Raw genomic sequence first — 25,810 nt, 5'->3', positions numbered from 1 at the left:
ATTCTTCGCCAATCAGCACCAACATCATGGCTGAAATCGCAGCAGGCGCTTATGTCGCTGCGGAAGTGGTTGAACACACCGCGGAAGCAGGCTACGCTGCTTACATCGTCTCCAAGCCAACGCTCCCTCTCAAGGTTACCTTTACACGCATAGCCACAGCAACAGGTGATACTTCGGCGTATGTACCTTACTATTTCTGTAGCCAGAACCCAGCTGACTTTCAGACGCTCGTTGGCACGCTCCAATCACACAGTCACAGTGATCGGTAACAAAGCTTATGTTTTCGGTGGCGACACTGCGAACAATGTTCTTGCTAGCAACCATGTGCATATCGTCACTCTTGAGTATTCTGGGAAACCAGAGATGGACTATAGTATCATCCCAGCTTTGCCAACATCTGAGGGTGGGAATACACCTACAGCAAGATCGAGTCATGCAGCCTGCGCATTTCATGGGAATGTAGCCGTATACGGCGGTAGCGACGAGAATGGCGGTCTGATCGATGAGCAATCCTCTGTTTGGCTCTTCAGCCCCGAGAGGAAAAGCTGGGATATTTTGCAACCATCAAAGGGAGATATCGAAACAGGAGACATTGGCCCAGGCCCACGTCGCAATGCCCAGCTTTTTGCGCATGATCAGCACCTGATACTGTTTGGAGGAGTTGATGGCTCTGGTGACAACGCATCAGATCTATGGCAATTCGACATCGCTGCGCGCTACTGGACGCAGCTTCCGACAGCACCAGTCGCAACATCGAATGCTGCACTAGCGAACGGTCAACTATGGCTGATATCTGGTTCCGACCCTATGAGCAGTCAGCTGCATCACATCAGCGTCTCCTCGTCGAGTGAAGAGAGAAAGTGGGAGTCTTTCACGTTTCCAACCAACCCACTAGCACCAGGCCCTCGTGCACGGCATGATGGAGCGCTACTGCCGGTAACTACTGGCTGGGGTAGAAACTACCTTGTCTATCTCCTTGGAGCTCGTAACAACTCTTCTGCTGACGTTTCGAACACTGAGCCAGAAGATCCCAAACATGCGGATGAGGTCACTCAGTTCAGCGACACCTGGGTCCTCCAGATACCTTCAAGTGACTTGGAGGCTAAGCCGTCGATGACGCTCAAGAACGCTATCAATCCAGCAAAAATCAAAGATGCTATCAGGTCTGCCTTGGGTGCTGATACAGGGCACCTGTCCTGGGCAGAGGCGGTAGTACAGCTACCTTCTGACAAGCAACTGGAGGAAGAAGATGGCAAGCTGCATCCTGGTCCGAGAGCATTTTTCGGTGCGGATGTTATGGAGACAGGCAGTGGTCTAATCTTCTGGGGTGGAGTGGACGCAAAAGGTGAGAGGGTTGGTGATGGATGGATCGCGAGGTTTGAGTGAGCAATGAGGTATCTAAGGACATGTGTTCTGATGGGGGCTGCAAAAGCGCATAATTACATTCGAGTTGCATATGTGCATCTTCTTGTGCATCTATCGATGATGTCCATCATTGAACCGTCTTTGCCATATCCTGGGCTTCCATGAGCTGGATGCGATCAAAGCTTGCGCCAGCAGGTGAAGGTTACAAGAAGTATATATTGGAAGGGATGTGATATGAATAGTGAAGAAAGAGACTGTGTACTGGTGCAGAAGAGATATCAACTGATGGAGTAGATGATGCTTTCCGGAGACGGATATAGCGTTATCCAACCGATCATCGAAAGAAAAGACGATGTACGTTTCAAGAAGCTCAAGCGTACAATTGACTTCTGCATGTTACAATATGCGTCCAATCCTGATGAGCAAACGATCGCAAAGCGGCGACGCCCACTCTGTGGTAGCCAATATCGTTAGCGTAATGTCTCATCATCAAAATAGCGGATACATGTACCATATGGCGATTGAGGATTTTGAGAAGCTTTTCATACCTAGCAATTGGCGACCTCTGAACGGCTCAACGGAACTCGGTGATAGCGTTCACACGAAGGACTTGCTTGTACAACCTAGAACAGAATATCTTTTGCTACGTTCAGCCACTTAGTCTCTACGATAGATGCCTGCTATCCAACAAGCTCTCAAAAGCGCGAGACCCCACGCCATCCCAATGCTATCCCAGACTACATTCAGCTTACTGCCCATGACCTCCTTCCACCCGATCGCAACTTCAATCATGGCGATATCAGCACTTTCAGCGAGCATCAACATCTCGACATCAAAGATCCAACCTTCAGAGTGCATGTACGGGACAATGTACGGCAACGCCGGTCGCGAGAACAGCTTGAAGCCGCACTGTGTGTCCTTGATGCGCGCAGTAGCCGGAGGTGTCATGATCCGCAGGAGGATGTGGAACGAGTGCATGAGAAAGTTGCGGAGCTTGGAGCGCTGGACAACGGCTTCACTACCGACAAGGTGAGCTCGTGAACCGATGGCGACACCACGTCCATGTTTGTCCTCTATGCTTTGGCAGCCATCGACAAGCGCTCCGAGGTCAGAGAAGCGACTTGCGCCGTCTGCGTCCGCGAAGACGATGTACTGGCCTCGAACGTGTCGCATGCCATGTGTGACAGCTCCACCTTTGCCTCTGTTCTCTTCAAGTGTAATGACGCGAATGCTGCCGTGTGGAATGTGTGTGGAATGTGGTGCCTTTGCGTCACCGTTTTTCGACCATGGCCCTGGCTTTGACTTTGGATGCTGGCTGAGTTGATGCTCCTTCGCAAACTCCAGCGCTTTGTCAACGGTGCCATCGGTACTGCCATCACTCACAATGAGGATCTCCCATCCTTTCTGACTCTTCTCACCCTTCCCACCAGCATGCGCATTGCCATATTGACTCTCCAGATAGTCAACGGCCTCTTCCAACATGCCCTCCAGACGCTCTTCCTCGTTGTATGCGGGTACCACGACGCTCATGAACAGCTCTGGTTCCTCAATAGGCATCTGGGGTGGTATGACAACCTTGCTTCCTGGCTCTTTCGCTGCTTCTTTCTTCGCTGCCTCCTTCTCTGCCGCCCATTTATCCAGCCAACACGGAAGTTCCTTTGGATGGCTTCTTGCGCCGTCGGGTAGAATTGTCGTGTATTGTTTCTCGGAGCGTCGTGGCAGTCGTGGAGTGGGTGCTAGGAGATTCAATGCTATGTAGAGCTATCACACGTAGTCGCATTAGTCGCGTGCATCACTTCAGATGCGCGTATGAATTCATACCCAGAAGCCCATTGCACATAGCAGAAAGCCCAAGCCTACGAGAAGGACCCATGTTGGGGGCATTTCAATAGCGCGCTTTGGGTGCGACTCGAAGCCATAACCAGCACCCAATCTCTGGGTATCGAAGGCGCGGTTCTCTTTCGACATGGCGATTGCGGGGCCCTAGAGAGGGCTGTCCAGTGATGATGCTACCGGAATGCTGTTGACATTGAGTTGGGGTCGCGACCGCTGAGACCCAAGCTTGGAGCGACTCAGAGGAAATGCGACAGATGAAGAGTGAAAGTAGTAATGGTTGCGCGACAGCCAATTGGCACGGAAAGATGCAACGTGGAAGCTGACGTACCTGACGGCCCGAGGGTCGTTAGTCAGCCCCGCTATAGCGCCGGTAAGCTACCAGCTGTCCCAAACCTACCTAGGTAACAAACCAGCAAATACATGCTATGCACCCGGTATGGGCCAAAGTAAAGAAATCGAGGTCGGTATCAAACATCATCAGGTTCGGCATTCGTGCGATACGCCCAAGGATGAAACATCAGCTCTCTATAAGAGCTCCAATCTCGAAGATGTGCCATCAGAAACGGGCATCTTGGTGTACGAACTAAGAGTGTGCTATCCGAACTGATACGACTGTAGATATTTGCCGGACTTGGATTCTAGGAGCACGAGTGTTGGGACACGAAAGACATCAAGCAGCGACGACGATCGCAACGTCGCTGTACACAGGGTGATGGAGGCACGGGCAATTAAAGGCTGCTGCAAAGCAGATGACGATCGTGAGAGTGATGATATCTTGTTCACAGCCCACAGTCCACAGCTTGCAACTAGCTCTATACATTCCTGAAGAGCAGCATGTAAGCAAACACTATGCGAGGAAGTCTATAATGAAGGACCAATAGCTTGATCATTATAGGAAAATATGTTGGGCCACCGCGTCTACCATAAATATACAGGCTTTCAAGATGACAATGTGTAATCCATTTCAAAATGCCTTCCCAAACGCCCCCGCTGTTTACACTGATATATACGATGAAAAAGGACATGGCGTCCAAAAGATCTAAGGTACCGAAATGATTGCGATTGAAGCGCCAGCATGGAGGGAAGCAAGCTATGCTTCTTGTCCATCCGCCTGCGCAGCGCGTTTGTCATCTTCGTCGATATATACTGTGTTGTATGAGCGTCAACCATGCAATGGGGATGTGTTTGCAACTTACCATGTGGACGAATAAACCAACTGCACACAAACGCGGTTCCAAAGGTTGCCGCAAGACACACAAAGACAGTTTGGCGGTATGTCCCAACAGTCGCACTATAGATGCCATTGAAGATAGTTGGACCTACCACACGTGCAACGGCGTGAAGTAGACCTGTTGCACCTAGCAATTGACCGACTTGATCTTGCGGTACGTGTTTCGTCAACGCAGCACCAAGCGTGGGTGAACCGATACCACCAACAGCAGCGATAGCTCCAGAGAGCGCGAATAGTTCGCCCTTGCGGGCAAGGGCATAGCCAATGAAACCAGCCATGTCGAAGAAGATAGCGGCTCGAATGACGGAAAGATCGAACAGATCAGAGCCCGAGCTGCGCAGACGCGCCGCGCCATTCTTACCGCGGAAGATGCGCGTTAGAATAGGCAAGATGACGAGAAGAGCGAACACACGGGAGCTGTTCACAATGGTGGTAAAACGACCAGACTCTAGTTCGTGCCAGTCAAACTGCCGGCGAGTGTAGACCAACACAACGCTCATGGCACCCATTGCGACACCAAACATGATGGTATCTGTGGCGGCTAACAAAAGGAGATTCCAACGCACAGCAGACGATGTTCCAGAGCCAGTTGGCCAGAGGATCTTTAAAGGACCAAAGAGGTTGACGGAGCGTAATTGGTTAACGAAATCTCCAGCAGGACCTTGTCGTTCAAGTTCTTCCCTGCGCTTCTCACGCGCAGCTTCCTGGCGTGCTTTGCTGAGGGATTCGGGAACAAGGAATGTGAGAAACGCAATGAAGATCAAATGAGCACCGAGAGCCATGTAGAAGATGAGCAAGACAGCTTCAGTCTTGCCAACGTACTTCTGGCGCGCATTGATGATGTATCCAGCCAGTGCAGGCCCAATGGCGATACCACCGAACAGACAAGCGTGAAAGTATGAAAAGGCAACGTTCCGTTTCTGTGGTGCGACGCAATCGGATGCGTAAGAGTGCGCGCATGCCATGCCGACGATAAAGGATCCTGATATGCCTTCCAAGCAGTAGCCGACAAGAATCCAGTTGACGTGTACAGTCTCAGGAAACTTGGCTGCCAGTATGGTGAGCACCTCACCGAAAAGCGCACCACAGGTGTTGGCAATCATGAACTTCTTCCTTCCATACCGGTCCGAGAGCGCACCAATCTTTGGGCTTATGATAGCAGAGAGTATACCGGAGCACAAGCTGGCGTATAGAAGGAAGAGCGATGAGCGAGAGGAAACGGCGTCGTTTTGGCATCGATCTTGCCCCGGGTCCATGGGTGAGGATATTGGATCGGTCTCCAGAGTGGCGTAGTACTCTTCGCACACCAAATCCATAATCAGGTTGATTTTGGGTACTATGATGCCACCGAAGGCTATGGTGAACAGTAGGAAGGGCGGCAATAGCCAGAATATCTGTGACCGTCAGCCAGTGATTTCTGAGTGCAGGGACTCGTTACGCGTACCGAGGGCCGCTTCCACCAGGGAAGACCTCGAAAATCGGCGTCTCCTGCCCATTCTTCTTCTCCTTCGTTGTCAATTCCATCGCTATTCGCACCCCCATTGTTGTGCCTCGAAGAACCCAGCAGCGGCGCGTCTTCGTTATCGCTGTCGGGTCCTGAAGATCTTGCCCCTGACTTGTTCGCCTTCTTGAGATTCCTGACGCGCGCTCTAAACTCCTGCTCCACCTCGATATCCTCAACAAAGGCGGCGTCTGTCGTGGAAGCCATCTCGAATCGCTTGTGTTCTCCAACTCTTGTCGCGTCGTGTGTTTTTGCTGTCGAAGGTGGGGATCCGGGGTATCGTGGGGCGCTGTTTGATTCACGACCGTGTGCGCATTGCTGTAACTCGACTACGTCTCCAGTCAGTCTTCCCCTCATTAGGTGACACGGTGATGGGCGAAGAAACGTCGCGCCTCGCTAGTTGCAAGCTGATGACGGCGATTGTAATCATCTTCGGCATCGGGTACAAGTGCGAATTCAGCTTACCAAGAATAGAACGCCTCAAAGCCGCCAACAATCGCGACGGTCAGCAGTAAGAAGGAGCGGAGAACGTAGTCAAGGTCGTGTTTCAACACTTTGTCCGCGACATTACGTCCGCTAGCGCTCCTCCACAAAAGGGCTGACAGGGCGAGACTTTTGCGGATTCGTCGTAGATACAGGATCATGACGTTGCGATACTTGATTATCAGATCCCACGCGATCGGCATTTCGGGCGCGTTAGTCCTCCGCGGGCACTAGTGCATATACGTCCGAGTGCCATGGACCAATGTCTTGCTTGCTTTGGAATGTGGCTTTCGCAGTCGTTCTTTCGCTGGCGAGACATGTTGAGGAAAGCCATGTCCTCTGCATTTATCTTATCATCATCGACTGATGCACAGACAGTAGCGCTTCGAACACGCTGGACGAACCTGGAGATATGGAAGAGACACGTGACCTCCTAGCTAGTCTCCTAATGTTCGAGCATCTGTATTTCATCAATAACCAGACCATATGTTTGATGTTTCCGTAGGTCACATTCACCGAGAGATACGAGAAGCACATTGAGACAAACATCTACCATGTTTCCTTCTTATTACTGACTTAGGCTATTTCTCCAAAGCTCAATTACACCCTGTAGATCTTTCAGCCGTGCAGGCCTGACAAGGTAATTATCAACACCGGACTCGTATGCTGCATTACGATCTTTCCCACTCACAAGCCCAGTTAGTGCGCATATGTACGTCCTATCACGCTTCAATCGTGCTTCCATCTCACGAATCTCCCTCGCTACATCGAAGCCCGAGACCTCTGGCATCGAGAGATCGAGGAAGATCAGATCAAAAGGTTGCGCAGCTTCACCGTTATTCGGTTCCATGGCGCTTTTGAATGCATCAATGGCTTCCTGACCACCACCTACAGACGTTGCAGGCTTTTTGCTACATTTGCGTGCATACATGGTAAGCACCTTGAGATTGACAGCGTTGTCGTCGACAAGCAATAGTTTCGGCTCCGCTGCGAGTGCTTTCAATGGCGTAGTCAACTTCGGCTGTTCTACTTGCACTGTCTGTAATTGTATGTTCTGTTCTGGTGGCCGTGCTTCGATGGGCTCTCTCGATGCTTGTACCTCTGGAGTTCTGGACTGGGTGGCTGCTGGCATAGACTGTGGATGCACAGCGCTTTCTTCGCCGTCTGATTTCGGGTTTTCTTCGAGCACTAAACCTGACAGTGATGATATCGGTGGGTCGTCGGATGTGTCGTTTGTTTCCACACTCGACTGATTGAGGTTTCCTCTGCCCAATGGCTTTTGACGTCCCGTAGTTACTGATGTAGCGTCGGAATGGCGACGAAGCTCGGGAGATGAGACTATATCAGGGAACAAGTGCGCCAGCGCACCTTGAAGTTTTGAAATAGTCACTGGGCCAGTAATGGCTGCGATCTTTTCAGAAGGCGTTGTGTGCGGGCTGAGCGCGGTTTGCATATCTGGATAAAGCAAGATACGCTCAGCGTCGCTGTACGTGCCACCGTAGGTCAGTTTTGCGCTCTCTTCGTCTTCTTTCAAAGCGATAAGCAGCCGCGACTGCGAATTCATGCTTGCAATCTCCCAAGGAATGACCGTGATACGAAACCACCGTCTTAGACCTTGCGTAAGCGAATCTAGTAGTAATCCAAGTCGCCGTTGGTCTCTCACTCCATCGCCCGTCTCCCACCGTCTTGGGGTGAAAAGACTGATCACTAGCTGAGGCAACTCAGCAGTACTAGATTGAGTGTCGATGTACTCTGCTGCACTATCCAGTGGTCGGTGCAGCAATTGAGTCGATGGGAGTCTAACGGTGAAAGTAGAACCTTGCTTCTTGCTCGACTCGATCTGTACATCGCCATCAAACATAGTGACCGTCTGCTTGACTATAGAAAGTCCAAGACCAGTACCCTCGGTGACAGGATTTTCTTGAGAAAACGGATCAAAAATCGAATGGCGAATAAAGTCCGAAGCTATGCCCTGCCCAGCGTCCGTGCAAGAGACACTAATGGCATCATCCGTGATGTTCAATGAAACTCGAACACAGTTTGTCGACTCACCAAACTTCAAGGCATTGTTCTTTTCAGTGTTAGTATGGTTTATATAGACATGTTTGTTGAGTAACTTACCATAAAGTTAGTTAAGATTACGCGAAAGCTACCGACAGCCTTCAGGCGGCAGGACCATGTGGCATTCGTATCGAACACTATAATCGGAGGATGTATCGCAACTGTCGAACGTGAGCTTGAGCCAGTCTTTTAGTACGGACTACCAGTGCACTAACCCATGGAGGGCTCAGATTGAACAGCCTCTTTGAGACGTAATCTTTGCGACTCACTATGTATGATATCTTCGCAGATATTAATAGCCTCTACAGTGTCACTCTCCCGTGGGGAAGCTGCCGGCTTGTGTTGTACAAGACTTGATGGATGAACGAGTCCTTCGCTTGGGACATTGGATCCTGTGTGTTCTAGATTATATGATCCAGAGCTTATGTTGCTGAAATAGAGAACACGCTCTATGGTATCAAGTAGTGATAGGCCACTGTATCTCGCAGTTTCTAGTAAGTCGTGTTGGTGTGCATTGTGCGGTATATCAGCTAGAAGCTCAAGGCTTGATAGCATGCCATGTAGTGGTGTCCTCATCTCGTGAGATACTGATCCGAGGAAGTCTGATTTGATCTTGTCCATAGCTTGTGCTTCTAGACGCCGCACTTGCGTCATGATGGTCGTGCAAAACGCAGATATAGACGCAAGATCCGTCGAGCCGAGGTATACCCTAGACTGAGTGTTGGCGAATCCCAATACTGCACCGGTGGTCCGTTCATGGAAGGTGTCCCAGAGCGGCATCAGAACGATCTGTACTGCTCCTGGAAAAGACCTCGACAACTCCATTGATATGACTGGATCATCAACTAGAGCAACGTCACTTGCACTTGTAGCAGCAACAATCTTGCTTTTCTCGTCGAGTACCTGGAAGACAGCCCCCTGAGGAAACAATTCGAGTAGTCGGCTAGTCAATGTATGGCTTAGGCTCTGAGGCTTATGAGCTCTGGGTCCTAGATGCTCTGCTAATATACTAGAGCCATTCCAGGCGGGATTTCTGTTGACGAAGTTACCCGAGGGTCCTGGTTCTTGAATCCGAACTCCATCAAACTCGAAAGCATCGTAAAGCAGCGTCGCTGATAGCTGATATAATCGTAGAGCGGAATCGTTGTACAGGTTTGAGACCAGAGACTGCTGCTTGTCACGACTCTCTGGCAAAGGCTGCTCCTGCGCAGACTCAGCCGCCAGTCCTGCAGAGGAACCCATCCTCAGTAACGAAGCCACACCTTGGTTGAACTTGAGCAATCTTTTGCCTTCCAGCGCCTCTACTGCTTGTTCCAAGTGCCGTATAATATGTGATGCTGTTTCAAACAAGTATGAACGATGAGTCTCTGACAAGCCTTCCTTCGACGGCGTGGAACTGAATATGAATACCGTACCGATATTTGGTCCATCATAAGGATTGAGGGGAACACCCACGTAGTGTCTGAATTTGGCGATGTCGCCCCTTACAAAAGGCAGGTCTTTGGTCCTCTCCGACGCGGCCATGTCGAGCTCTTCATAAATGGCCAAGTTGCCGGGCTGATTCTGGCGTGTGATGGTCCGCTCACACAAACCTCCATGATGGGTAACCGATTCGCATCCATACCATTTCGTTGAATCTTCTATATAAGTTAGATTCTCTGCTAGTGTAGTTCTAGCATGGTATCCAATTCACTTACCCAGTGTGACTTTGGCATCATTCGCATTATCCCGACTGGCCCCCGAGATGAAGTATTGAGTATGGTCGTCTAGCAAGCTGACCATTGCCAAATCGGCGCCCGTTTGATGGATAATGCAACGCAGCATAGCAGCGAGCGCGCCATCCGGTTCATTTTTGATATAACGTCCCTGCCGCTCTGGAAGCGTGCCTGTGAGGCCAGCTTCCGAGCCGCGTACGTATTTGACGACAGATGGCAACACCTGGCAGAAGCGTCTTACTTCCCATACTCGGGTGCGGTCGGTAATGGTTGCTCGTTGTTGCTCACTAAGCTGTGATAACGGCATGATTTGCGATGGCTGTCGGTGAAATCCTCCGCGCGAGCTGCCTGGTGCACGGAGAACCCCGCAGACAAGCGGGGACGATTGTTCTGGTGCCTCGCGCGCGGAGTAACTGAGTGACCCCGAAGTCTTTCCACATTAGAGGGTCCGATACGAAAACCACGGTCGCGCAAAGCATGCGCGTGCCATATATGGTCGACTATGTAAGCGCGTTTATTATGCACGACTCGAGCCGATGTTCGCCTCAATTTGTTGCTTCAGGGTGATGTCATAACAGGTGTTCCACTATTCCCACAATGTTGATACGTTGATCTCTACGAACTTCTCCACTCTCTGAGTCGGAAATCTTCGCGAAGCATCGTCATTGTCCATCCTCTCATCGCAGATATCGGATGTGATATTCAGACTTGAGGTGTCTTGACGTATCTTGTCGTAACATAGCACCCCAGCAGGTCTGCCTCGGACGAAGAATAATTCGGGGCTCCATATCGAGGCGCAAAGCAAGAAGCCAGGCAACGGCTTTCAGCGCGAAGCTAAAACCTCGTTTACTCGCATCAGTCAGTCGCTTAGCCTTATTCAATTCTATACACGAACTATTGCTTGGCCCATATACCTAGGTAGCACTAGGAAATCGGAAAATGCACTTTACATCGCCAAGTACGACATACGGTTTCGGGGTTTGTTTGCGATGTAGAGAGCTTCACATTTGGAGATTGATTGTGGAGGATGTGCGACTAATCTCCGCAACCGAGCTGCGCCGTCAGCCGTCGATCATCGCATCGCACAAACGACTTGTTTCTATCCACTTGAGGACTGGCATGCTTACATCTTTCTGTCTCAATATGATGACCCCACAACTATTGATCAGATCCGGTCAGCTGTTAGAAGGTAGTCATTGCCATATAGCGTCTTCCCAACACGACCTCGGGACGCAACACAGCCACCCAATTCGTCACCAAGTCAAGCAACTCGACCGCGATTATATCTAACTATGCGACATACCAAGAAAAGCTCTTGCGAACATGCGCCCTTTTCCAGGTTGCCTACGGGCGAAAGGCATGTTGCTGACTCTCTGGGAAACCAGGGCGATGTCGCAAGTCATCGTGGCGCGTATTCCTTCTGCAGAGATGGCGTAACACCGTGATCTTCTTGCAAGTAATGGGTTAGCACTGATCTCTCTTTAGGTTCTCTTCGGTTTCCGTATGGTTACTATCTTTCTTTCACGTGTATATTCCGATCTGCGGGTATATCGGTGTGATCTATGAAGCAAACCATTTTCATTGCTAAGAGCGCGATCAAACTCCCAGATGTGTTTACAGAAACTATTGACCACCCGTTCGTTCTGAGCATGAACTATGTAGCATTATACAGTTAGGAATGGTGACGACATCGTATAGACTGCCTTGGGTGGAACGGTCGGCTTGTCGTATAGGAGTGGGTCGAGCGAGTTCGTTACCTTTGGGCCAATCATGACGGCGCAACTCATGTCTCATCTGCCCAGACGACTGCAAAAATCAAATACAAGGTATATCGTTCGACCGCACCTTATCGTCCGTGCACTCGTGAGATAGACTGGGGGCCAGTTTCAGATATCCTGGTATCTATCTTCTCCATTCGACCGTGTTGTAGAGAACAGACCGACAGGTAAGTGCCTAACATACCTGCAAAATGGTCCAGGTACCAGTACTATCGTCTCACAAGAGGACCTGTTTTGTCTGAAGTCCAACAGTTTCTATCGGTTGTTAGCGTACAGCCTTCAGTCAGCATGGAGCTACACGTCCGTAAACTCGAAACGGAGAAGCGAAAGAGGAGGTTGGGAGAGATGCCAACAATCTGCCTCTTGAGCACATGGCTTCCCGGCATCTAGACCGGTGAGTCACTTACTGGGTGTTACCCTATGTCGAAACCTGTTGCCTTATAGAAACATGGTCATATTCCTTCCATAAGCAGTCATGGGTTCGTACGGCACCTGCAAAAGCCCTGATATGCCGTAATTCTACAGTCGAAGACATTGTGCGTTTTCCCCTTTCTGTTCAATGGTTCGCGAACTATAACTGTTACAGTTCGGAAGATGAAAATAGCGCCTCGCGTGCCAATCTGAACCTCTGGATGACAGTTCGCGGCTGAACAGTTGTCATCGATCGTATGTACAGGACTGTCTTCTGATCTCCCTTGCGATTGAAATATCTGAGCGGGTAGCTAAATGGTGCGCGATATTGCGAACGACGAGGGTAAGGAACAGCACAGTGATCAGTGGTTGAAGTCCGAGACGTCAACGTGCACTTGCATGGAGGACTCGCCAGCCCTACGGCAAGCGCACTGTCCCTTTTGGCCCCCAACGCGACCTCGCTTAATAGTTCCTGATTACCGAAATTGCGTGATCACATCATCACAGCCTTGTTGCCTTAGCCAGCCCCTCACTCACCGAACCCTTCTGTAAACGGTAAAGACATTACATTGCTGAGTTCGTAGTACTATTCAGCCCCTTACTGCGTTTGGAATAAACTGATAAAGGAACTTGTTAGATGCGGTGATGGGGACTAAGTTATCAATTGATTTGTAGCAACATTCCCCTTTCCAACACCTACCGTGCATTCTCTTGCTAATAGCCTGTTCTGATGTGGATTGCGCGCAGACCTGACAAAAGCAACTATGTTACATGACTCCCGAGACCGCTCTCTGAACTTGTACATGGTTTCGCTTGTGGATGGCTTTACTGCCTAACTTTGCAAGCGATGACTTGTCCACGTGGTCGTACACCGGGTTCGGCATACAGGGGTCTATCTGGGTTGTTACAATGACTACGTAGGATCTGAGATGATTCCGGAAAGAGCAAATGAGTATGTTGAAACTTGGTAGTTTGACGTTCAAAAGCAAACAACGATATATCCGGTGATCGTATCGTTATTTCGATCAATATGCTAGCCTTCAACAGTCGATAGAAGTGTGCATCGCTGCACATCAGGGAAGGCAGCTAGACCGGAAGTCAATCTGCGCGTGATGTACAACGGTCAGTAGAAGATGTCACAAGATTCCTTGGTAGAACCATACACTCCATAACTGTCGCACTGAATCCGACTTAGTAGTCCAGGACCGAGATACCGGATTACTGCGATAAGCTTGCAATTGAGCTACGTGGGCAGCCTTCTCGGCAACCTAGAGTTATGCATGTCGCTTGCCTGCACGTGCAAGCGCGTATCACTTTACCCCAAGATTCAGTCAGCCTCCTGGAGCTCGCCCCGACGGGGCACTAATCGACACGACTTCCTGCATCAATGATGAATTGGTGGACGCACTTGTGTATGAAGAGTAAACAGCTATTGGACGTGGATACCACTTCAATAAGTGGAGAAGCCACGAGTATCGTTGAGTGCCGCTTTCAGCGGGAGGGCAATCATAGAACCCCGCTCATAATGTTGTACAACACTACCTATTTTACGTGTGCTTCCAGGGGATCGAGGTATGCTACCGTAGCCTCGGCTTCCGAATATACGAAGCTGCACCTTCCAATCATATCGATTATCACATGCAAGACTCTGATTTCTATAGCATGACCGGAGCCATTAGTTATGCAGTCTATATTGGAAGATCACACTCACGGTGACTTGCCTGGTAACAGCTGTGAAGCGTTCTCGTGAACTTTCACATCCATATCAGCCTGATGGGCTTTGAAGTTTAATCATCCAGTTTTGAGAACAATCTAGTAGCACCTTGCTGGTGTAGATCCCTGCTATTGTCTCGAGGCGCAGAAGTATAAGCTGTTTCAGAATATGCAAGCACAACCATGGCAGCAGTAAACCTCCGGGATGACGGGGGCGACGTAGCAACTACGAACGGCCCGCAGGCCGGAAGATTCTCTACCAATGGGAGGCATACTAAGTTTCCACTAAGTCTTTAGAATCCTGTCAAGTCCTGCATATCTGCTCTTACTTTGGACAAGAAGATGTTCCAGCATGCTAGTTGCGTGACTCCGTGTTACTGTAACAATCGTTTTTGACAGAATATCTCAGTAGACTTCGGTCGATCGGTGTCCGATCCCGATAGGTATTGACTGAATGATCGTTCCGCTACCCTCAAGGTCGCTCGCAAACGGAAGCAAACACAAATCTGAGACTCGAGCTGAGTGCTACAAGACTCCAACAGGTACGTTAAGACACAAGATAGAAATGTAAGACAAAAGATAACTCAACCTGATTCCTATCTAATTCTGAGCGCCGGCTGCCAAAACACCTTCATTCCGCTACTGTGGCATAGACAGGCGGGTTCGGGCCTGATTTGGGCCTGACCATTCTCGTTGGGCCTGCTCAACTTCCTTGGTGGCATCAGCCCATCTCGATGAGTAGTAGCATATCAAAACGTCGAAGTCGCGTGGTGTTTCTTTTAGCGGATATTGCCTGAGTAACCTCCACCGATAACGAAACCTTCTCCAATACAATTTTCTTGTATGATCTGATGATCGAGAACCCGGGAATCACAAAGTATCCTTCGCTTTCTGCTTAGCATATTCCAGATCTACAGATATGACTGGACAGTTGTATTCCAATTACTAGCTCTTGTCTTGGTCGATGTGCGTTGGACGTTCTTTGTTGATATCACATCTCGTCTGTCGTCCTTCACCGGTTGAAAACAAGGCAGCAAAAGCGCACGAGCATAGGCCCGAATTGCTGACTCGCCCACTTCTGCCTCATAGCGCCAACACCGCTATCTGAGCGCTAGAGGTGCCATGTGCGAGACTAACATCTGTTGATACAACAGCAGATAGTACGGGAATCTGCATATAAGCAATTGCATGGTCGTTGATACGAATTGCTAATGACACGTGCGGCCTCCCAATTCCTCGGGTACTGCTGTCATGCCTGAACACAGGTGACGTGTGCCTCCTAGTGGTATGGCAACCTTGAGATCATCACTACTCTGCGGGTGGCCGTGCAACGCGCTGGAAAGTCAGTGTATCAGAATCGCTAGAGGACGAAAATGCGTCCTTTCGTCAGTTTCTCGTGATAGATTTCTTGATCATCGGCCAGTCGTGTCGGCTGCCAATCCATTCGTCCTGATCGGAAGGCGACTGAAACCTGTCTCCCTCAATACGCTGCCCTGATTCGAGATCAGCAATTTGGCATTTGCGCCATTCAAGGGGTAGCTTGATACCGAAAGCCCTTCGGGACTTGATTTCGAAGGCGTGGAACACGCAGTGTCGCATGTATCTGCCTGCTGCGGCTGTATGCATATCCTCATAGGCGCCATAGACGCCATCCCAGTCTTCCAGAGATGCCGATGACCACGAAAAGCGAACGTATGTCTTGGGTGTGTTGACCTTGGAGCGATGAGAGGTTGCTGAATGAGCTGAAAGAACGGTAAGCGGCGCACCCCTTCTTGTAGTGAGCTGAGTAAAGCACCCTTTCTGAGGAAATGGTCAATTCTGGTCATCACGGGAATGCCGTGTTCATTACTGTGCATATTCGGCGGCGAGTGGAAGCTGCTTAGGAAAAACGAACCGTTGTTTGCAACGATGACCAGCATGGAAGCTAGAGCATTACGATCGCCTGGCGCAACCGATACCACAGGCATGGAACCAAAGATTGGCCAGGCCATTTCCGGCATCCTACCACTTTTAGAATTTGGCACACAAGGCTGCGAAACCTGTTGTCTACTTATTATGCATTGGGTACCTCATAAATCCTTTGCAACATACCCTGCGAGATTTTGGTATCTGGCCCCTGCTAAACCTCTTTATAAGATTTTCGTGTGATTAGATCCGTGTTAGTCTCGATGCGCACTATAAATCGAGGCGGCTGTTGTGGGGCGTGAGTATGCGGCTGAGAGACGCCAGTGTAGATAAAGCGAGCGCGTTGCATGCCTGCTTTGCCTACTTCACTGAGAATGATTTCAGGCAACAGGGTCCTTCGTTAGATACATGGTTGGCTTTGAGTCCTCCCAAGGATGTGGAAGTAGGGTTGCTTGCGGCCTCCGGGGTGTGTGGCCGCATCCGTGACCCACCACTGGGATCTTACCCCGTGCAACTGACGCCTTGTTGCCTGCTTCGCAATTTTGCGAACTAACGTTTAAGACCTTGAGGCTCTGCTCGTCCCCTCTTCTCGAACAAATACATCTGCATTCAAGGATCGATGCGAATACTAAAGGCTTCTCACATTCCCTCCAGACCCCACAGCCGCGACGCCGCCACTTTGGTTGACTGACAAGTTGCGTCAGTGCAAAGGTAGAGCACAACCCACAATTCGCGTGTATGCCTTTCTGGCCCCCAAACTGATACTGAATCTTGGTCAGATTGATGTGCGATATCGCGCAATAACAGCATCCGACAGATCCTGCGTGGAATTCGGAGTCGAAAGATTCTTGCCACGCCAGAACCTGAGTGCGCGGCGCAAGACGGGAATGTGGGGATCTACACAACCAATCTACAATTCATCTGCGTCTTTCCTACCAAATTCCTGGCGCATACGACATCCCGAGTACGAAAGAGAGAGTTATACCTGAATATTTTGGTCACATAATGGATACTGGTGAATTCGTTCAATCGAAGTTCGCTCAGGCGCTCAAAACTCAGAGCCCAGCCAATAGGCCCCACCCTTGTCCTTACCCAGGACACGAGGGCCGGATTTTCCCAACCGCTGAGCAGCTATATGACCACGGAAGGATAGACCATCGTGCCGATTTTGATGGATTGACCTCGAGACAGGCACGAGACAAGTTCCGAGAGCTGAGTCTAAAGTTCAGGTCAGTTTGCACAGATTTACAATGTACAGCACTTACTGGATCAACGATTAACGTGGTTAGAAGGTCGGATCACTCATCAGCTGCAACTGCGGGAGATCGTTCAGCACCTGATATTGGAGGCCTTACTATAGATTCAGGAAAGGGCTCACGACAAAACTCGCCACCTTCCGGTAGAAAACGACCGGCAGAGCAAGAGTTCACTAGCCCAAGGGGAAAGGGTCCTTCTCACGTGGAGGTGGTCGATTCGGAGTACTCGAGACAGATCCCTCATACTGTTGTATCGGATCGGACACGACCGAAACCACAAGATGCACGCCTTTTTGACCCTAAGCAGAGCACTAAAGGTACTCCATCCCCGTATCAGACAACGCCTGAGCCTTCCAGCGAATGGTCAGTGGAAGCTACAAAGGGTAACCAATTACAATCGTCGCATCCTCAATCCCCTGCGCATTCAACACAACGATCTATTCCTAAACCTCAGCAATCTCAACGCCAACCAGGCCTTATTGAGCTCCAACGCTATGATCCTCGGTATCCAGGTCTGCTATTGCAACCAGATAGTAGGCCTATCTCTCAAGAGCAACTTGCATCTGAAGTGAAATCAATCTATGCAGGGTTAACTATGGTGGAAACTAAGTGTATACACGTTGATCGTGCACAAGCTGCAGCTGCGCAAGATAGCGATACCAAGCTTGCATCCGATCATTGGCAGGCATTGATTGCTCTTCACCGTACTCTTTTACACGAGCATCACGACTTTTTCCTAGCTAGTCAGCATCCTTCCGCATCGCCAGCTCTTCGGCGTCTTGCAGCTAAGTATTCCATGCCTGCACGTATGTGGAAGCATGGGATTCATTCTTTTTTGGAGTTACTTCGGAGGCGTCTTCCTGATAGTATCGATTATATGCTGGCGTTCATATATTTGGCGTACCAGATGATGGCGTTATTATACGAAACCGTTCCGGCTTTCGAAGATACATGGATTGAATGCCTGGGAGATCTTGGACGCTACCGGATGGCTATCGAAGACGAGGACGTCCGCGACCGTGAGACCTGGGCAGGTGTTGCGCGCTCTTGGTATACTAAGGCTGCTGATAAGAATCCTACTGTGGGTCGATTGTATCATCATCTGGCTATTCTGGCGCGGCCCAATGCACTTCAGCAGATGTACTACTACTCCAGGTCTTTGACTTGCGTCAAACCATTCCAGAGCGCACGGGAATCGATCTTGACTCTGTTGGACCCGATTCTTGGTCGTGCAGGCGCCACTCTTACGCATGCTCTAGCGATCGATACCAGCTTCATCAAAGCACACGGTCTGCTGTTCGAAAGGTCTACAGTAACGGAGTCCAAAGGTCAGGACGAGTTCCTCAAGGCAAAGGCAGAGTTTATCGGAAATTTGGACAATCACATCGGGCGTGTGACAGCGAAGTGGAAGGAGCAGGGTGTATACATTGCAGTGACCAACATCGCCAGTTGGTTTGAATACGGGCTCAACGAGAACATTCTTCGCCAGGCTTCCCTCCATCCAATCAACCTGAAGGCACAGGACTCCTCTCAAAGCGCTGCTGAAGACAAGATCCGGAGTACATCTGCAGCTGACCAACAGAATCCGACGAAGCCAATATTAAGTGAGAAAGATATTTCAAAGGCACTGGAAGGAGACGAGGCACACGGAACAACGCCATGGGCAATGCGTGGCACAATCCCTAACGCCAAACTAATTACCTACGAGACATTTGCTCTCGTCCTTCGCCGTATTGGCGACAAGAACGTGCTTCCTCACGTACACATCATGCTCGCTTTTCTTTCCAGCTTCGCTTCTAGTAAATACGTTTCCGATCTTATCCAAGATGCGCCTTGGACTGAACTTGTTGCATTTCTGAATACGTTGGTCAAGACTGAAAACCAAATCCAAAGTCAGTCGCAAACGCAAACACCAAGCATCGATACCTTGCTGGCTTCCGATGTATTCCCTGGAGAGGGAGAGAGGGGCGACGAGCTACCGCTACCGGAAGATTACCTCGTACGAGGCTTGATCTGGGCGGATGAATATTTCCCCAAGAAGTGGTTTGAAAGAGAGCACGATGAGGAGGAGCGATATCTGGAATTGGCAAGTACAGTGAAGAGTCGTATGGAGAGGGTATTGAGGCTAGGTTATTCTATTGCGAAGGCAAGTGTTTTATAAGTGCTACCACGCGCTTCCACTCTAACTGCCGTATAGCACCAAACTTGGATCACATACGACAAAGACTCGCATACATTCTCCGTCAGTCGTCAATGACACTAGACGTCGGACGCCCTGAAACAACATCTTTATTACGTTTAATTACACGCAGCACACGGTACACATATGTCGGTCATTCAAAGCGACTCTGTCCACTCTCTCCACATTATATTCTCATCTTTGTGAGTAATGCGCGTCTGGTGTTGACAATACGTTGGTGGTTGATGGCCCTCCTGTTGCAACCATCAGCTAAAGCGTTCAGAAAGGCAGGATTTCAGATTGAGATTTCCACTACTTCTGACCACGCGAGTAGTCGTGTTGCGCAACATCTGGTAAGAAATAACCGAACTCGTTTGCGGAAAGAAGAAAAGTTCGGAACAACTGTTTGCTACTATTTATATACGTTCATTGTCGAGTATACCATGGTCCAGCACAATAGTATGAGCAAAAAAGAAGAGGAAAGGCGATTGCTGATCTTTGCCGGGCCATGGTCGTTTGCAAGCGAATTACGTGAAATACAATACACGCTATACGTCCTTACGTTGCTTTTCTCTTCAAACTCAATGGAACACGTGTCAAGCCCACAGAATGATCTAATGAAGCTCCATGCTGGTCACACCACTCTGCGCCCCTGAGCAAATCTGCAATGGCACCGCCTGTCTCACACTCTCATCAGTGTACAAAAACAGCTTCATCAAGACATCGCCTGTGAGGAAGACATCGTATAGATCAGGTGAACTACCCCACCCAAGATTGATGTCGTCTTTGGAGGTTCCAGGATTTCCGGGTTGAAAGTGCACGACGTCGTAACCAGTGGTATCACCCCATCGCTTGACCTCGTACTTTCCACGCTTGTTCTTGTAAACGTGCACGTGGCCGTCTTGAATATTGTAACAAAGAGACTTGACGCAAAAGGTTGTCTGGACCTTCTCGTCAAAAGGAGGAGGCATCCTTGTGGCACATGCTGAACAAGCATCGTACCAGTCTTTTATTTTGTCACCCATAACAGATTCTGTACGAACTGGCTTCATGGGAAGTCTGAAAACTGGGGTTGTATCCGATCCGTTGCCACGGCCTTTTGCGCCAGGAACATGGTAGCAGTCTAACATATCGACCATGTAAAACCATGCACAAATGCACATCCTTGTTCTGTACAGGCTCATGACCTGATACAAAAGTTCTGATCTCGAAGTGCGATAGTCTACTTTGATACTTGACGCGTCTGAAGCAAGGGAAAGAAGCGAGTAGACTCTGTCGTGAACGTAGTAGCTTTGCCGACCGGGTAGGCGAGTAAACCAGCTGATGAGTTTCGATTCGCTGGGCTTTCTTTGTGGATTGCCTATAGCACTCATGTAATACTGGAACACGCGAGTTTTGACGTCAAAGTTCTTAGGATCGATCATTGCATTGCCTTTGAGATCGTTGATGTGCCTACGTTGGTTGACGGCACATGCAGCAATCTGCTTGAGAGTGACTTCGAGGTTGTTGACGAGGAACTTGACATTTCGAGCGAGCAAGATCTCTTGTGTGATCCATGCGCGGGTCCAGTATCGGTCTTTGAGAACCGCGTACCAGTCTCTTTTAAGTTGGCCATTGGTCTCTTTGTTCCGTTCAAACCATCTCTTTTGTTGGTCTTCCAACATGTCCCATGTCCCATATCTAGGATCCTTGCTCAACTCCAGTGCAAATGCAAATGCTCTTCCGATACTTTGACTGAGCCCAAGCCAAGAGATAACTTCAACAGAGTTTGCGTAAATGGAACCCATCTGTGCTACCTGGTGATTTTTTTCATAAACGGAGTCCTGGTCGATACACAGAGCGTCGATCCAGAGAATTCGTGGTGAATTTGCGTATTTTGATCGAGCGACTTGCATGAACTCGAAAAGATTTTCGCGTATCCATAGAAGCCTGCCGTTGACCAGGATCTGCCGCTGTATGTTCTCCGGACCCCAGACGTATGAAAGACAGGTGTAGCTTGCCTTAACGCTGTCATGCCACATTTCACATTGAATGTGCCCGTTATTTGAAAGGTTTGGAAGGATTTTGAGTAGTCTAATAGCATTTCTCCTGTAGTCAAGCGGTTCGTGTTGAAAGGATGTGGTGCGGGATGCACCTGAAGCATTTCGTGGGTTTGTGGCTACCATGGCTTTTGCGAAGCAAGCGGGAATGAAGTTCGTTTGAGAAGTTTTGGAATGCTAGACACAACACCACAGTTAACTCCAGTTATCTATGAATTTGACTGGCGCGTCTACGTCGGGCTGATCAACGTAATCTGTATCGCGCGCATAATGCCACGAGCCAAGGGGTCTTCGAAGGTCTAACAATACAACAACCAAATCGGGACTGAGGCTCGTTATTGGTCCCATAGCCATTTCGGATCTACCTCGCTGTGTTATCTGGGTATCATCAAGCGCCGGGACGCTTGCTACGCGCTCTATCAGACTTTCAATTCCGGCGCTTAGCAATCGAGTTCTTGGGTCGTGTCAGATACGAGCGCGTCAAAGGCTTGAGCAGAAAGTGCGGCATGACTGCTATAATCGGGCACACACAATCAGAAGTCCATGCATATCTTATAGGTCGATATGCGCAGCAAAGTCTTCGCGAAGTTAGGTTGCACGATAGTTGTGAGGTTCATTTCAGGAATGAACGCTAGCGCAACACATCCTACAGCGACCCCACAAATTACCACATGCGAAGTTACACGTGATCACGATAGGCATCACGTCTGGCAGCCGTCCATGCCTCAAAATATGTTCAGTCTTACATATGGTCATGTTGGTCGTAGTTGATAGTACACCTACCAAAAACATGCACATGTAGAATCTCCGTTATTGGAAGTGCATACCAGTTCTACTCCCCGCAATCCAACGTACCTAAAGACCTTGAGTCCCTAAGTAGCGAACCATCCGTCTTTCCCACGCTCCTTGCCTACGCTTACCATAACTTCCGTTGCATAAGAATTTTCAAGACGTTGATCAAGAGACCATGTCTGCTTTACTGATACTGCGGGATAGAAAGGATATTATTCGACAGGATCAGCGAACAGGTCGGAAGTGTACTTTGAGTGATCATTCTGAGGAGCGAGATGGGCTTCGTCATGTTATGCAATCTGAGATGGCAATAGTGAAGAAGAGATGTCGAGAATACTCCTTTGCTCTTGAACAGTAGTCGTATTATATCCCGCATCTCTTGGACTGCTCACTCGTGTCTTTTCTTTTGCACTCTGGCAGGGATCGCGACAGCCATACACTAGTAGTCCTGCCTACGCGAAGATGGTGTAGCATTCGCGTGCTCACCCCGACTCTCTGGTAGTTCACGGTGCATCAGCGAGTGCGGCTTACGAGTCGCAGCGAAGATAACCGCAAACGAGGCTTCGTGTAGCGAATTGAGATGTGTTGGGCGGCTTGTTCGCATCGATAGGTGTTGAGTCGGAGAGGATCGGGATGTGTTGAGAATTGGCGTTGGCGGACCCTAATCGCTTAGCGCGAAAGCGGATCCCCGAGCTGGCGGAGCTGAGCAACTTTTCGAATCAACACCCTCAGCAGTCAACCTCACGGCATACCCACGCCTCTCCCTCCGCTCCTTCCCCTCACACCTCACAATGCTGTCCAGGACAATTAGGCGGAACATTGCGTCGCCCTTCCGACGCAATGTCGTCGCCCCCGCCGCGCGACCCGCCTTCAGCAGGTTCGTGACCACGGATGCGGCCTCATCGCACACCGACCCGGCCAACGTGCCATCGGTAAGACGACACCCAGAAATGCTGATAGAGTGGCTGTAGCCACGGGACAGATAATTGACCGTCTGCAGGAGGATGACAAGCCCTTCGAGATCCGCCTCTCCGACGAGGCCTTTGAGACGTACGAGCTCGACCCGCCGCCATACACAATGGAGGTTACCAAGAAGGAGCTGAAGAAGATGTACTACGACATGGTCGCCGTGCGGTATGAAACACCACAATTGCAGGATTTGGCTACAAGCAGGGTCTAATATCGAACAGACGCATGGAAATGGCCGCCGACAGACTCTACAAGGAGAAGAAGATCCGGGGTTTCTGCCATCTGTCCACCGGTCAGGAAGCCGTCGCCGTCGGTATCGAACACGCCATCGAGCGCGCCGACCATCTTATTACCGCCTACCGTTGCCACGGCTTCGCTCTGATGCGCGGCGCAACCGTCAAGTCCATTATCGGTGAACTCCTCGGCAGGAGAGAAGGTATCGCTTACGGAAAGGGTGGATCTATGCACATGTTCGCCCCCGGTTTCTACGGTGGTAACGGTATCGTCGGTGCCCAGGTTCCCGTTGGAGCTGGTATTGCCTTCGCATGCCAGTACGAGAACAAGAAGAACGTCACCCTTGCTCTCTACGGAGACGGTGCCTCCAACCAGGGTCAGGTCTTTGAGGCTTTCAACATGGCCAAGCTCTGGAACTTGCCCGTCATCTTCGGTTGCGAGAGTGCGTATACCCTTCGAAGGAGCATGCTGCGATTTTGCTAATACCCCTCAGACAACAAGTACGGTATGGGAACCGCTGCCAACCGCTCGTCTGCCCTCACCGACTACTACAAGCGTGGACAGTACATCCCTGGTCTGAAGATCAACGGCATGGACGTCCTCGCCGTCAAGGCCGCTGTCAAGTACGGAAAGGAGTACGCTGCTGCTGGCAAGGGTCCTCTCGTCTACGAATACGTCACCTACCGTTACGGAGGACACTCCATGTCCGACCCTGGAACCACTTACCGAGTGAGTCACACCGCAGTGCCGAATTCTAGAGCGTATATTAACAAGCATTGATAGACCCGTGAGGAGATTCAGCGCATGCGCAGCACCAACGACCCCATCGCCGGACTCAAGCAGAAGCTCCTTGACTGGGGTGTCACTTCCGAGGAGGAGCTCAAGTCCATCGACAAGCAAGCACGCTCCGACGTCGACGAGGAGGTTGCCATCGCGGAGAAGATGGCCGTTCCCGAGGCCACTGGCAAGGTACTATACGAGGACATCTACGTTCGTGGCTCCGAGCCCGAGTTCCTGAGGGGACGTATCCCAGAGGAGAACTTCTACTACACCGAGCACGACATGGGCGGTGAGAAGAAGCCTGTCGCCAGGACTGCGTAAAGCTCTTCAGATACTCATGGGGTTATGATTGAAGAGACAATTGGGTGACGAGAGGGATCTGTAATTCTAGGATTTAGAGGCTTCTACATGCGTGTATGCAGCTAGGGAGCGCGGTCTTGCATTGAATGACATTTCATGGAATCCACTCACAACCCTCGTACCTATAAAGCACACTAACGAGGATGTTTCATGCATCCCCAGTCGATATACCAAGATCGAGTTGAGGTTTACAACGATAGACCAATTGGATTATCTGTTCAGGCGTTTATGCATCATCACGATTGGCGCTCTGCGTGATTGCAGTACCAGTGATTAGAGTGGATTCTACGAAATCATGGAAACCACAGTTGGAATTGGCGCCAGTTCGGTATCTCCAACCACTGCTTTTTTAGTACTATCTCCAATGCCCACTATATGAACTGCCGGGACGTCTTCTATCATTTCTTGAAAGGTTCTAGTTTGCACTTCAGTTCCTGATTGTGTCCGACCTCCTCCTAATAATGCCTTTAATGACACCGCAATACCTAGCTAAACTTCCTTTAATTTGCACGTGCAAGTCGACATTTTCTTGTCACTTGATGACATGGGTCTCGTCATAGAAGCTGAGCTACTTCAATTCTTATACCGCATCCTAGAGCAGACCAATTTGCACGTTTGGTCCGCTGTCCAACGTGACCAGGAGTCAAAAATTGCCTCCCGCTCCACCGATATGAACAGTGAACGTGGTATCGAGGGCCCAGCCCTCAAGAAGCCTATAGATGAGCCCAAGAAAGATCTCGCATGGATGGATCCTCAAACAAATATAATTGACAAAGACGAGCCATATTGCCAGGTAGTCATCGAATAACAGTAGATCCAAAAGCTACTGATCACCGGCACGAGAGAAGCTGTGTGTTCAACAATTTCGTCACAGGATTGTAGCAAACGCAACATCAGCTTTCCTCCTTGATTAAGCTTTGCGTGTTCGGACACACACTATAGCTGCAATCCCCAGGACGAGCAGACAGGGAAACTTGTAGGTGCAAACTAGAAAGGGAACTCTAGTCTTGGGACGGGAACAAAGAAGATAAGAGTCAAGACGTTAGCAGTAGAGCCATGCGAAGTTCAGGCGGTTGTTGGAAGGAAAAGGAGTCACGAGGATGGGCGTATCGCCCGGATACATACCCAGACTGAGGAAGAGGTGGCAGACAACAGCACAAGTGAAACTCGGGAGATGGAGCCAAAAGGCGCATGTATCACAC

At 49.9% G+C, this 25,810-nt stretch overlaps 8 protein-coding genes across 8 annotated transcripts; 3 read left to right on the top strand and 5 right to left on the bottom strand.

Annotated features, from left to right (window-relative positions):
- Window positions 1-26: 26 nt before the first annotated feature.
- J4E82_000729 (uncharacterized protein) lies at window positions 27-1,386 on the top strand (the record flags this gene model as incomplete). The annotated part of the gene is made up of 2 exons (XM_051727049.1): window positions 27-178; window positions 225-1,386. The coding sequence occupies 2 exons, from the start codon at window positions 27-29 to the stop codon at window positions 1,384-1,386; spliced, it is 1,314 nt and encodes a 437-aa protein (XP_051593474.1).
- A 636-nt stretch (window positions 1,387-2,022) lies between these two features.
- On the bottom strand, window positions 2,023-3,333 carry J4E82_000728 (uncharacterized protein; the record flags this gene model as incomplete). The annotated part of the gene is made up of 2 exons (XM_051727048.1): window positions 2,023-3,126; window positions 3,187-3,333. 2 exons carry the CDS (start codon window positions 3,331-3,333, stop codon window positions 2,023-2,025), a joined length of 1,251 nt encoding a protein of 416 aa, XP_051593473.1.
- A 958-nt stretch (window positions 3,334-4,291) lies between these two features.
- J4E82_000727 (uncharacterized protein) lies at window positions 4,292-6,140 on the bottom strand (the record flags this gene model as incomplete). Its single annotated transcript, XM_051727047.1, has 3 exons — window positions 4,292-4,347; window positions 4,398-5,826; window positions 5,877-6,140. The coding sequence occupies 3 exons, from the start codon at window positions 6,138-6,140 to the stop codon at window positions 4,292-4,294; spliced, it is 1,749 nt and encodes a 582-aa protein (XP_051593472.1).
- Window positions 6,141-6,984: 844 nt separating this feature from the next.
- J4E82_000726 (uncharacterized protein) lies at window positions 6,985-8,540 on the bottom strand (the record flags this gene model as incomplete). The annotated part of the gene is made up of 2 exons (XM_051727046.1): window positions 6,985-8,487; window positions 8,538-8,540. The coding sequence occupies 2 exons, from the start codon at window positions 8,538-8,540 to the stop codon at window positions 6,985-6,987; spliced, it is 1,506 nt and encodes a 501-aa protein (XP_051593471.1).
- Window positions 8,541-8,687: 147 nt separating this feature from the next.
- J4E82_000725 (uncharacterized protein) lies at window positions 8,688-10,001 on the bottom strand (the record flags this gene model as incomplete). The annotated part of the gene is made up of 1 exon (XM_051727045.1): window positions 8,688-10,001. The coding sequence occupies one exon, from the start codon at window positions 9,999-10,001 to the stop codon at window positions 8,688-8,690; it is 1,314 nt and encodes a 437-aa protein (XP_051593470.1).
- Window positions 10,002-17,836: 7,835 nt separating this feature from the next.
- On the top strand, window positions 17,837-19,416 carry J4E82_000724 (uncharacterized protein; the record flags this gene model as incomplete). The annotated part of the gene is made up of 2 exons (XM_051727044.1): window positions 17,837-17,843; window positions 18,203-19,416. The coding sequence occupies 2 exons, from the start codon at window positions 17,837-17,839 to the stop codon at window positions 19,414-19,416; spliced, it is 1,221 nt and encodes a 406-aa protein (XP_051593469.1).
- A 632-nt stretch (window positions 19,417-20,048) lies between these two features.
- Window positions 20,049-21,221, bottom strand: J4E82_000723 (uncharacterized protein; the record flags this gene model as incomplete). Its single annotated transcript, XM_051727043.1, has 1 exon — window positions 20,049-21,221. The coding sequence occupies one exon, from the start codon at window positions 21,219-21,221 to the stop codon at window positions 20,049-20,051; it is 1,173 nt and encodes a 390-aa protein (XP_051593468.1).
- A 1,835-nt stretch (window positions 21,222-23,056) lies between these two features.
- Window positions 23,057-24,569, top strand: PDA1 (alpha subunit of pyruvate dehydrogenase; the record flags this gene model as incomplete). Its single annotated transcript, XM_051727042.1, has 5 exons — window positions 23,057-23,197; window positions 23,248-23,399; window positions 23,456-23,910; window positions 23,962-24,197; window positions 24,252-24,569. The coding sequence occupies 5 exons, from the start codon at window positions 23,057-23,059 to the stop codon at window positions 24,567-24,569; spliced, it is 1,302 nt and encodes a 433-aa protein (XP_051593467.1).
- Window positions 24,570-25,810: the final 1,241 nt, after the last annotated feature.

The sequence above is a fragment of the Alternaria postmessia genome, assembly GCF_024291825.1.
Source record: "Alternaria postmessia strain BMP 2775 chromosome Unknown scaffold_2, whole genome shotgun sequence".
Classification (NCBI taxonomy): domain Eukaryota; kingdom Fungi; phylum Ascomycota; class Dothideomycetes; order Pleosporales; family Pleosporaceae; genus Alternaria; species Alternaria postmessia.
The sequence above is the reverse complement of the archived record's forward strand: the minus strand, read 5'-3'. Positions and strand labels throughout refer to the sequence as shown.